Here is a 12681-nt window from a genome sequence, read left to right as displayed (position 1 = left end):
AGCAAGTTTCAGTTTTAACTCTTAGTTTTGTTGAAGGCATTCTTAGCACTCAATGTTTAAGTAAGAAAACCACTTCCGCACTATACCTCTGCCTACAGAGATTTCTTTGTATATAACAGAAAATAATATAATGTGATAATTTATATGTAATGTAAATAAAAAAATAGGAATAGTACAATAATGTAATAGTAATATATTAATATTAATGGTAATAAATAGTAAAATTTTGTAATGTGATAATGTAAGTTATCACACACATAATCAGAGTATTTATTACAACAAAAATATCTGCCATGTTATACATGCTTATATTTCCTACTATGGACAATTTTTTAGCCTAATAATATTCGTATTTAAGATGACATGGCCTGGCTGAAGAATAAAACCTGTTTTTCAAAACAAGATAAAATAAGCAGCACATTTTTGAAAGGAGAAAAGAGATGCATCGACCTCCAAATAGCAACAGTTTAATGGGTGCCAACATATCCAGCTGAGACAAAAATACTCTAATTTAATCCTTCAGTTCAGGACTGGAGTTAAAACAGTCTCTCGCTCTGTCCTAGCAGCTTCTGTCGAATTTGTCTGACTTAGCACGAATGGATAATCATAAATCACTTATTTCTAATAAAAATGATTATCCATTTGTGTTTTGGGACCCAGAGTCTGTTCAGCATCAGTTCAAACAAGTTATTTAATAGTACATTACATTGCTTAAAAACAACCAAACGGAAAAAATTCAAGCCAAATGAAGTATAGAGGTTAGGCAGATACCCAGGTGGAGTCAATGTCATTTTATCAGCGTCTTTAAGAACGGGAGAAACAGAGAGGGAAGAAAAAATAGTATTTATGAAGTATAAAGCAGACAAAGATTCCATAACCTAAGAACACCGAAGCTGTAAGTAGCATTTTCCCACCATTTCCTCACCCCTTGATTGGAGCTGTACCTCTGTACAGCTCGGTAGTCATATTTCTATTTTAAATAGGTCATTTAATATGTTCATAACCTTAAAATTACATATTATCATTAAAACAGATGTGTTCTACTAAAACAAGAATAAATGTCACAGGAAGCAGATGGCAAACAGACCACAATGAGTCTTGATTTTATGCATTAATAAAATAACCTTATTACAGTACGGTTAGCATATGCATTACAATTTATATTTTTATTATCTAAATGCAACATGCTATTTAAGGCTTAATTCGTTTTACTGAGTACTACAGACACATTCAGAACTACTGGCAAAGAGCTCCACCAACTTTCCTTACAATAAAATTATAGTTCAGAAATAAACGACTTCAGACTAACCCCAATGTTCACTTCAAACCTTCTCATTAATTGCCTAGATTAACTTCATACTCTTCCAGAGCTGTCAGAACCGAGGCATGTGACCTATTTATCCTAACAGCTATGGCACAGTGGAAGCTTTGCCATATGGACTCAGCAGTGTAGGCCAACTGCAGACTACACAAATGTTTTCTGCAGTGGGATACTGTCGGGTCCACCTAGTTCTTACATTGAACAGCGTTAGGTTTTACATGAAAAATTGATTCAAAGATGTTTGTTCGTTCACATTCTAAGGATTAAAGCTGGCTACTGCCCACTGGATTCAAACTTTGTGGTGTGAATGGGGAAACCAGCAGACATGAAGTCACCAAATCTATTTTGCAGACACTTTGCAGATATAAAAGTGAAAATCTTTAACCACTGAAGTTTAAAAGGAAAAACCATCCCTAAAACCAATGCTCTGTTTGTGATCTCTGCTATGTAGTATGCACACATCTAGCAAAGCCAGGAGTAGGCTGTGACTGACAGAAGAGAGGTCAGACAGAAGCAGGCTGCCTCAACTTTCTCAGGGCAAACGCGAAGTGGAAAACAAGCAAGACGGATTACTCTGGCAGTGAGAGCTTGCTCCCAGCAGTCCCTCACATTCTTGGAACATGCCTGAGAATATGCTTCAGCAAGTGGAGAAAGTTACAAATCACGTAGTTATCTTGGATTTCTGTCTTAGAAAACTGGCTGAAAACTAAGATCATGAAGGTTAATTTAGAGGAGAACAATCGTGTCTACTTTGATGAAACAAAGGAATGGAAAGAGGTAAGTGTTGAGATTTCCGTGTCATACCAACCAGTAGTGACTGACATCACTTGATCCTGCTTCACAACAGTTGAGAGGACTTCCCTCGTTTTTTGTAGTATTTTCTAGGCCACCATTTTACAATTCGATAGTTTTCTCTTCGTATTTTAGCACCCTCCCACTTCACATGCAAGATGCACAGAGCTACATGGTAACAAAGCTTTACTTAATTTTTGAATTAATTTATTAATTTGCAGGGATTATTACAGTAGCCACACTGAGCCTGCAGCTCTGTCTTTAGAAATGCTTCTGAATCAACAACAAGCTGAAAATCTGTGCAGTCTTACGAGTCCATAGGATTGCTAAACAGCATCAAACATGGCTTAATTACATTTGGCTTCCTGGTTGCACAAAGACTACCAAAATCTGCAGATAAAACAAAGTAATTGCCCCAAAGGGGGGTGAAGTAGAAAATATATACATACTAACCAGAAAGGGCATTAAAAAAAAAAAGTATAAAATCAGGCATTTGGTACCTGTATGTAGAATGGAATTCCCGCACTACGTCTGGTTGCGCATAACGTCGATGAAGGGTCACAGGATTTGATTTCTTCCAACACACAGCTTAGCCACTGCTCTGGCATCTTGCGCAGACTCCTACTGTTGCATCTACATGAAACAAACAAGAAATGTGAAACAAATAAATAAGAAACTAGGACAGAGTCAATGCTGTTAATGACCTTAAGAAACAGTTCCCTCTAAATGTAAACATCTCCAAGCACACACACAGAATTTTTAAGAAATATGATAAACTTCAAAAGGAATTTTACTTTTTTTTTTTCAATGTTAATACAAATTATGTTAACCCTTCTTGTTAAGTGACACTGGGAAAAAGTATTTCACTAGACAAAAAGCAGGACTCTGTCATTCAGCAGTGCAACGCTTCTCTTCAACCAAAACCTATTATCCTACTCTGGAGAAGAAAACAAAGACATACACATCAGTTACTGTGTAGGAAAAGACACTTCAAAAAGTCCTGTCCTTTTTGTCACATGGTAGCTGATGTATGACCCTTACATTATCTAGTACATACAACTGTTATTAGTAACCATACACAACAAAATCAAAGCCTTGCAGAGTAAGAATGGCTTGTGGAAATACCCCTGCAAACCTCAGAGCAGTGAACGGAATAAAAAACAAGACATAATATTCTATTTACAATATTGAGTCAGTCAAACTTTTCTTAAAGCACCTAAATTGCTCTCCTGTCATGAAATACTTCTCTGCAGTTACAGAACTGGACGCTGCCTGAAAACAAAGGACTTTCAAGGACAAGGAAAACTCTCAAGTCTACTTCAATTCCTTGCTCTGCCCAGTTCAATGAAATGCAGCATATTCAGTGTGAAAGAGCAGCTCATTAATCTTCCATCAATGTTCCAAAAGGATCATTCATAGGTACAAAAATTTCTATTAACAGGACACATCACTCAGAACAGCTAAAAAAAATACTAATCACTGTGGGCAATATAACTGCAATTAACTGCACAGGGCTTGCCAAAAAATGTAAGCTGTAATTAAATTCATTATCAAGCAGTGAGACCTCACAGTATGGCTACAGTCTAGTCTTCTGCCTATGTGTTGGTAATAGAGAATGAAAAGCTTAAATACAGCAGGTAAGGATGTGAATACCAAAACTGAACATGAGGTCTAGCTCTTCTACCTCCTTCCTTACCCTCCTCTTATTACACTTCTTTGCTTCCCACAAAGCAAGAATTTAGGACAGCTAAAACCCTGATATGGGACCATAAATGAAGCTTTCATCCGTAGTGTGAACCTCCTTTGCTTCCTTTACACAAAAAAGGGAAAAATTAATAATGCTCAAAACAGAGGTCACAGAAGCACCAGACAGATCAGCAGAAGCCACAGCAGATTTTTTGCTCTCCAGTAATTTCCTTAGGATTTCCATCATAGGTTTCTCACCCAGCTGACAGGCCTTCTCCCCATTTTCTAGGGGCAGCAACTCTCTATTAAAACTGTTGCCAGGATGTGAACCATCAGTACAGAAAGCAAGAGAAACCTGGCTTTGCAACAGGTATGCCACCTAGTACAAGAGCATAAAAGGCCACTTCCTTCCCCAAGCCTGTGACAGAAGCAATTAAATTAACACCTTCCTCTGAAAACTAAGGGTCAGTTTTTGTTCCTTTTCCTTCCTCTGTTATTTTCCTCGTTATTTTAACCTTGTGTTCCTTTGCTAGCTTTGGATTCAAAAGCAGGATTCAACTCTAGGGCTGAGAACAAACCAATCTTCTAGAGAGCTTCTCCATGGGCCTCTCCAGCTAGGCTGTGCTTTACAGCTCTTCACCCAAGCCAACACACCCCACAAAACCTGCTGCTTCTGCTTACGCCTGCGGCTGGTCCTGCCTCCCGAGCTGGGCAGAAGTTGAATGTCTTTGTTCAGTCATGCCAAGATCAGTGCTAATCTCTGCAGCATGTTATCGCAGCATTAAAACAAACATTCCAGGACGCGTGTTCACATCTGCTGTGGTGCAGAAGAGCACAAAATAAAGCACAAAGGAAATATTTAAAAGTTGCTACACGGCATACTGAATATTTTATACTTCAGTAAACCGAGGGGTTTTTCCCCCTTCGGTAGTAGCATAAAGAAGAAAAATATACTGAAATCCATTAAACTCTGGACTCCCTTAGATCTGTATTGCTTTGATCTTGCCACAAGTAATTCTACCTTGTTCAGTAACCCACCAAAGCCCAATTCCGTAAAGTATTTTTTTTATTTTAATGTGGAAGTATTATTATTTTAAAGTTAAAAAATAAAAAATAAAAATTGGAGACTATTGACTTTGCAACGGAGGAGACTACTCCCTTCAACTTGGCAGCTACATCTCCTTATGGTCTGGCAAGAAGAATATCGCCTGAAGAAGCAGGTGGCCCTACATTTTAAGGATAATGAAGCTTTACAATGTAAAAATCGTGATCAAAAGCTGAAATGTCGTTTTTCAGAAGAAAATAGTGACTTTTTATTTCTAGATCAAGCAAGTGATGTTGATAATTAAAATATTACACAGTAACTTGATATGTAAATTACTTAAGATGCAGCACGGGAAGTATTTTTCCACAAATTTCTGTCTGTCTGTCTTCCGGTTATAAAAATTTCATACATGCCCAAAACAGTTTCTGTGGTCAGTTTCAATGACTCCAAAAAGCCTGGCAATTCAAGGTTAAAGCTAAACCCCTTTCCCTAGCTCCTATGGCTGTACTTTCTCTTATCCAAAATTAATGGTGTGTTAAGAACAAAGGGTCAAGCTTGGATCTGGCTTTCCTGGATGTTGGCGGTTTGTGGCATAAACTTCACATAAGCAGAAGCATTTTCTACATGGGTACATCCAGATTTCACTGTTTCCAATCACTGTAATCTATGCCTCTCTGGGGAAAAGGGGGGTTTCTTTCATCATTTTTCTCTCTTAGCAGAGCTGTACTATTATTTTTCCATATACGTAAGGTGATTTCTATTCTTCATAGACCTAGTCTCCATACTGCCCTTCTCAGACAAACAAGGAGGCAAGAATCTAGAGCGTCAGAAACAGGAGCGTTCAAGGTGTAAACCAGCCTAGAGAAAGTCTGCTTTTAGGAACAGCTCCTCTCAAGCTATGGAGTCCTTCCATTTGCATCCTCCCTTTCATAGCACCTGCTCTAAAGGAAGCAAAAGTTTCTAAGTGATACAGCTGCACTCACAAAGCTGCTGTTTCAGGGCTTCTGTAGCACTAATGCTGAGCAGAGAGAACCTTGCATAACCTCCAAAATCTCAGAAAGACAGTATCATTAGCCCAGGCTCGCTCTTTCAGCAAGCACAGAGGAAAAGAAACAGTGAAAAATATGAACAGAGAGTTAAAAATTAATACGCCTTTGAACTGAACAGTGCCTTACTATTATATATTGCATTTCATGATATACTGGACGTTCACTGAGTTCAATTTAAGCTCTGTTTCTTTACAAATGATCAAAATCCATTACTCCTGAATAAGTATATCGTGCTGCATGGTGTAATTCTTCCCATACCTTCCTCTGGTAACTTTAGTGAAGTAAAGCAGCACAGGCAGTTATGCAACACCATACTTTTGAGATTTCCATTAATTCTTTGTTCTACTTGATCTCCCAGAAAAGCTCCCCCAAATAAAATAAAGTGGAAACAGACAAAACAACATTTACAACAAAGAAGTGCTGAGGGTATTCACGTGGGTTCTTAGAGACCCTAACAGATGTCAGATGTCTTCCAGGATAGTTTGCCTCCCTAACAGGTTACTGGGCCAAATGAGCACCTGTAATTTCTCAGGGCCTATGACAGGCTCTCCGAAAGAAGACTGCTCAGATTCTTGGTATGAATGCTGCTGATCTTGTAATTGTACAGCCTTCAGAAGGTGGACAGACAATATTAAGCAGGCTAAACAGAAGGAGCATCACACCAGTAGAAGGAATGTGAACAGGGAAAGTGAAGAATGGGAACTGACATATTTTGAACAGCCTCAGCAATTTATATCCAAATGAATGTCAGCACAGAGGTCAGATTTCATCAGGTTCCGAAGAAATCTCTGTGCAGGAATGACTTTCCTTTGACCACTAACTCAGACAAGCCTGAATACCACTGCTCTGTCTAGAGACTCTACTCTTGGTTGTTCTTACAACTGATATTTAGGGACTATAGAGTTAAAGATGGCAAATATTCCAGAAAATAGTTTTAAGCAAATGTTTGGCTATTGAAATGAAGCACCATGTTTATCTCCAGTTGTTCCTAGAGGCATGGGAAGGGCGTCTACCAATCCTCATGCTAGATTTTTTTGCTGGGTCTTAACTAAAGAAAAATTACAAAGTGTCAACGATGCTTCTGCAGGTCTTCAGTTCAACTCTGTTCAGCAGGACATAGTATTTAAGCTGTGTACAACTAGCAGCTGCCTCCGACAAAGGTTTCCTCCTCCAGTATTTGCAGATGCAACAGTAAATTAGCAGAGATTCTGATACCTAAGCTTCAAGACTGTCAGCTACGTAGAGATGTAGGCCAGCTCATATTTATCTGCAGAACGGAGCCTCCCAGCTCCAAAAGGATAAATGGAAGGACTCCAGGACACTCAACAGACCTACAGCACAACTGCATTCGCTGCACGACTCAGCTCACCCACTTCAGAGAAGAGGCTTTGACCCGAATCCCTTGTGTCCCAGGAGTACCAAGCCAAAGAATTACTGGCTATTCTGAAATTAGCCTTTTCTTCTTCTTTATTTTAAACACAAATACTTAAGACCACTATTTCCCGGCAAATACCTTATTTTATTAAAAGAAATACATTTCCACAGAGCTACTCTCTCATTCTTACAAAATTGATTTTTCCAAAGGAATATTTACTTGCTCCACTTGAAATATCATAACTTTTAAAATACTAAGCATTACGCATCATCAAAAGACTGTTTTGGAAAACTGATAATTCCGAAGAGGAAAATTACTTAAATCATAACCTTTCACTGATGATACATGCACACTGCTTAATGTTTCAGTAACTCACAATGAAGCAGAGTTATCTTGAGCTTGGCACTTCATCTTACAGCATCATATAAAGCTGCCCTTAAGTTGACTGTGCTTCATTAAATACAATAGCACAAAAGGGGAGAGGGAGCTAACATCATCTCTAGCTTGTCACTGTAAACCTACAATTTGTCAGTGAGAAAATATCAGGAACTTGACTGAAGTTCAGTTGCCTCAGCTTTTACAGAAATTAAAAAAAAAATAAGAGCAAAGAAAAGCAACTTTCTGCCATGTGCAGGGTCTGCTATAAGCTCAGAGCACATTTCATAATGTTTTCCAGCATTTCCTTTTTAGTTTGCCTTTCCTACAGAGTCTGTTCTAGGTCCTGCACATTGACTGTGATTAGACTAGTGGGACTGTACCTGTTTGGCTCACTGCCTTCTTCCCCTCAAAACTGCTCTGGTAGTAAAGGGGGAGAGGGAAGAGTTATTTTTTTTTTTTTTCCCAGTATTACTCTAATGGCCAGCCTCTTCAATCTGATAGGAGGAATAAATCCATTGAAACAAAAGTAGACTTTAAAACTTAATCATGTAATTTTCACATCAATGCATGCTTATATTCACACACAACATACCTAGGGATAACATCCTTCAATATTCAGCAACTATTTCTATGCATTCCATACTGTTAAGAGCTTACTTTATTTGGAATGCTGTATTCATTTAATAAGCATTCAAGGAAATGCTACCTGACATGAAAATACCAACTCATTGCACAACAGATTTCAATTTGTCACTATGTATGTACAGAGAAGGCCAGTGTCTTAACTTGATAATGTTTTGTTACCTGAACTTCTCTCTGCCTTGGGGAAAAAAGCAAGTTTCACACATGAAACCAAGTTTAGCTAACAATACTGAATGTCTTCAATTAAATTATGTCATAAGTCCGCATGAGGAACACTGAAAAGAAGGAATGTTTTTTGCTGCTGGAATGAGCGCTGTTTTTTTTCCCCCCTCCTGAATCAACTTCAGATTCAGACTGAACAAAATAGTGTGTAACGTTCTGTTTCATGTAGAACCAGCAGTCAGAAATACACACCAGACAGCAAACAATGCTTTATAATTTTCCAGGTTGATTACAAGTATAAAGTGTCTGTTCCATATTCCATTCAAATTAGGTTCACTAATTGATGTGAAAATCCAATCATTTCTCTAGAAAGGTACCTAGATAAATGGAAGTACCTCAACTGTTGGCCATGTTTCCAGTAACTACCTCAGCATGTCTTGCGTCGCTCCCTGCAGGAGCTGCTCTCTCAATACTCACAGTACAGAACATAGGAAATCTCTAGACCAGCAGCAAAGTTAACTGGGAGTCAGCCACAAAGTGTGCCACTGGGCAATCACCTGGTGCATTACCTTGAAGCTTCCTCAAAGATGTCTTCACAGTATAGAAAAAAACACATCTACACAAACATAACGTATATTGATATAAGAAGCTAAGCAAAACCAGTATTATATCTCAGTAATTTTTTCCTTCTTAAGTAAATAAGCAAACGTCAACCAAGATTGTGTGGGCTCTCAACAAACTAACTATACAGACCAATTTAAAACAAGAGATTGCTCCTCAGAGATCGCTAGCACATAAAAGGAAATGACATACCTTCTACAGATAACATCACCCAGAACCATGGGTTATCTCATTGGTATAACAAAATGAAGGGCATAACGTGTAAAAAACACTTCTTCCTGTAGCAGTGCTACTAGCTAAGCAGTTACCCCATTGGCATGCTCCTGCTAGAGCCCATACCCTAATTTCTCTTTGGGAAACTGTCTCAGGCGCACAGTGAAGCTGGGCAGGCTGCAGTTCTGTTGGTGTTAAAACCACCAAAACTGTTTCCATCACCAGATTTTGACAAAATTTGACTGGTCTTTCCAAAAACTACATTAAAAAATAACCAAACCCACAAAGTCATTAGAGAATTTGATTCGTCTTATTAAATAGATAGATATAAATAAAATATGCTGCAAAGTAACATTACCAATACTTGTATTTATTCTGGAAAATAGTAACTAAGCACCTAGTGGAAATTCACATGCACCCTTGCCTAGATCTCAGGACAGTTCTGCTTATTTTGTTCTTCTAGGAAAGCATAAAATTACAAGGGGAAGGAAAAAAATTGAAAGATTGCATATCGCATCTTGTGATGCACTGCCAGGTAGTCTTCCAAATGTCAATATACACAACTCATCCAATGACAAGTAATAAAAGTTTCCAGGAAAACTTCCTGGCTGAAAACAAAACGTCTGGCATTCATTTTCAAGAAGAGCAGAGGAAGGAGGAGCCTGAGGGGGGGAGAATTCTACACTCCTACTTTCCCCAAGAGCTTTTGAGAGTTGTTCTGTAAATTCACACTCCAGAAATGGAGAAAAATGCTACAGGCATAAAATGTCTGTGTGTTCTTTCAATGCCTAAGCACCATCTCTGGCCATAAGTAACTCTGTCCAAAGACACAGACATCATGTAAATAATGTCACAACTGTGCCTATACCAAACTCAAACAAAATCCATGTGAAATCAAGGACCTGTTTGCACAGCCAATTTCAAGACTGATGACACAGTTTTGTAAATTATATCGAAAGCATAATGATAAGTTAATACATAATAAATTGCCCATCTTTTACCTGGAAAGCATTTCTGTAAGTTGCACAAATCCAGCGTACGCCAATTCAAATGCACCCCTGTGCCTTGACTGCAGTAGGTGATGTTTAAAGTAGTCCCCAATATTTTTAACCTTAAAAAAAAAAAAGTTACTTAGAATTAGAAATAGACAAATTATTTACACATGCAAGATACTTCTACAACTAAGACCAGAAATTCTTCCTGACTAAAAAAGCCAATGGCAAAAGCAAAAAGCAATCAAAAGACCTCTTGTAAAAAACAAGATTACAAAGAGTACATTCAGTTCTTCAGGTTAAAGGCAAGTGTTATGTCCTTTGAAGACCAAAAAAAGTGAAGGGACATAAAATTATCTGTGTCCATGAGGAGCACATTCAGATTTTTTAAAAAAAAGAATGGGACAACCCTGATTTTCAGAGGAAGCATTCTGAATCCTTGTTTGCCTTCACTCTTAACCTAAAATCCCGAAGAAAATCAGCATTACATTCTAACAGCAGAAACAAGTATCTATGAAAAATCCTCAGAAAAGAAATTCAAACTTCAAAAGAATTGTACCAAACGAAAACAAATCTACCTTCATAAGCTATTCTTAAGGTTCCAGGATTCTGCATAATTGCCTTTGACTACTAGAAACAGTTTTAAAATAAAACAGACATATGTATGGAGTAATGAGAGCTAAATTTAGAAATCTGAAAAAAATAAATGTTATAACTGAACTTGCATTGATAATTACTTCCTCCTACTCCATCAAGACACCAAGTTCTTAAAGCTGGTTGGAAGCTTACAATGCCACATAATCTCATTCTACAAAAAATATTCTGATTTGCATCAACTTCCAAGTTCTAAATCAAACTTCCAATTTCATCTGTTTAAAATACGAAACGCATCTCATTACTTTATGCAAAATTTTCTTCAGGAGCATTTCCTGTAAGTTCTTCAGCAAGAAGTCCTTCAACACTTTTATATAAAAACCAAGTATAAAACAATTTCAAGCTTCTTATAAAATTCTTCTTACTCTCTTAGTTATACTTCAATAGTCTGACAAGTAATTAAGGCACCAGAGGAGTTAATGTCATACCTAGATGTATATGGTTTTCGACCCTACTGTTAGTTCATATTATCCAAACAATGAGAATGCAATAGTTAGAAAAAAATGGGAGAAAGGAAAATATACTACTTCCTGCAGCTAAAGCTGACCTAATATAAACCAAACAGTAATTGGAAATATTTGAGCTTGAACAGTTATTTATCTGAGCGGACTTTAAGCTATTTAATGTATCTGTGGGGTTTCAGCTTTCTAGCCCAAAAGCAGGAGTGCCTTTTTTCAGCAGCAACTGACCCACAGACAGACCAACTCTCCAGCTGTATAAACAAAACCTAACCAAGAAAGCCATACACATGCAAATCAAATCACTGCCCTGCTTCACCACCACCCTTTCTTTTTTTAGAAGAGTATGGGATTCTTTTGTCACATAACTTTCAACTTTGCTATTTACATTTCTGAGCTTTTTGCAACAGCTACAATGACTAGAAGCTTACATTAAATTGAACTCTGAGGTATTCACTTTCATTCATATGCTAGAGGTTGTAGAAAAAACTGCCCTAACTCCGTTTTCACAAATGACATAGGAACTTGCCTCAGGATCAGTGCTAAGTACGTGTTCTTATCTAACTGCATCTGTAAGCGTGACATTTCTACTTCTCCAGGACCGAACACATAGCTGGAGTAGCTGGAAGCTGGAGTAGCTTCCCTGCATCATAAAACCCGTTCTCCAAATGCCAGGATGGAGAACAAATCAAGGAATTCACGTTCTCCTCATCAGCATGAAGATACAGCAACTGTAAGAAAGAGTGACCGTAGCAATGAACACTCCAGTTTAATATAAAATACACAAGTATGGAGTGGGGAGCAAATATCTTAAGTATCTTTGATCACCTTGGCCAAATAGTGGGAGTATGACAGGCTAGTCTTAGTAACATAAGAACTGAAATTTACAGGGCCATGCTTGCTGTTGAAACCAGAAGTCTCCGTATTCAAGACAAGTATTTGGTACAACAGATTCTCAAAGTGCTTTGGGAAATGGTTGGTACATTTGTGCCTCTGTACCTTATTTTCCTGCTGAATAAATACCACTAAGTGGTACTACATTCTAAGGAATATTTTTCCAAAATATTAGAAGAAGATGGCTTTAAACCCACAATGGAGTGTGAAGGCACCTCACAGAAACAACCTGCTTCTATCGCTGGTGAACTACTGCCAGCCATACTCAACTCTGCTTGAGACAGATTACATTAACAACTGGAGAGAAGCTGGCTTTTGGTGTGGGTTTTTTGTTTTGGTTCGTTGTTGGCTCGGTGATTTGTTGTTGTTGTTGCTTTAAACAAAAACAAACAAACAAAC

General features: G+C 37.9%; 1 protein-coding gene across 2 annotated transcripts in view; it reads right to left on the bottom strand.

The window, feature by feature from the left end:
- The window catches only part of THADA (THADA armadillo repeat containing), a 163331-nt gene that overhangs the window by 129030 nt on the left and 21620 nt on the right, over window positions 1-12681 (bottom strand). For both annotated transcript variants that reach the window (XM_082757389.1, XM_082757388.1), the window contains 2 exons: window positions 10286-10395; window positions 2614-2746 (listed from right to left, as the gene is read on the bottom strand). In XM_082757389.1, the coding sequence (XP_082613515.1) occupies window positions 2614-2746; window positions 10286-10395 (243 nt within the window). The remainder of the gene's footprint in view (window positions 1-2613; window positions 2747-10285; window positions 10396-12681) is intronic.

Source organism: Aythya marila (assembly GCF_965140915.1).
Source record: "Aythya marila genome assembly, chromosome: 3".
In the NCBI taxonomy this organism is placed as follows: domain Eukaryota; kingdom Metazoa; phylum Chordata; class Aves; order Anseriformes; family Anatidae; genus Aythya; species Aythya marila.
Note: the sequence above shows the minus strand (reverse complement) of the source record. Positions and strands in the feature narration are given on the sequence as shown.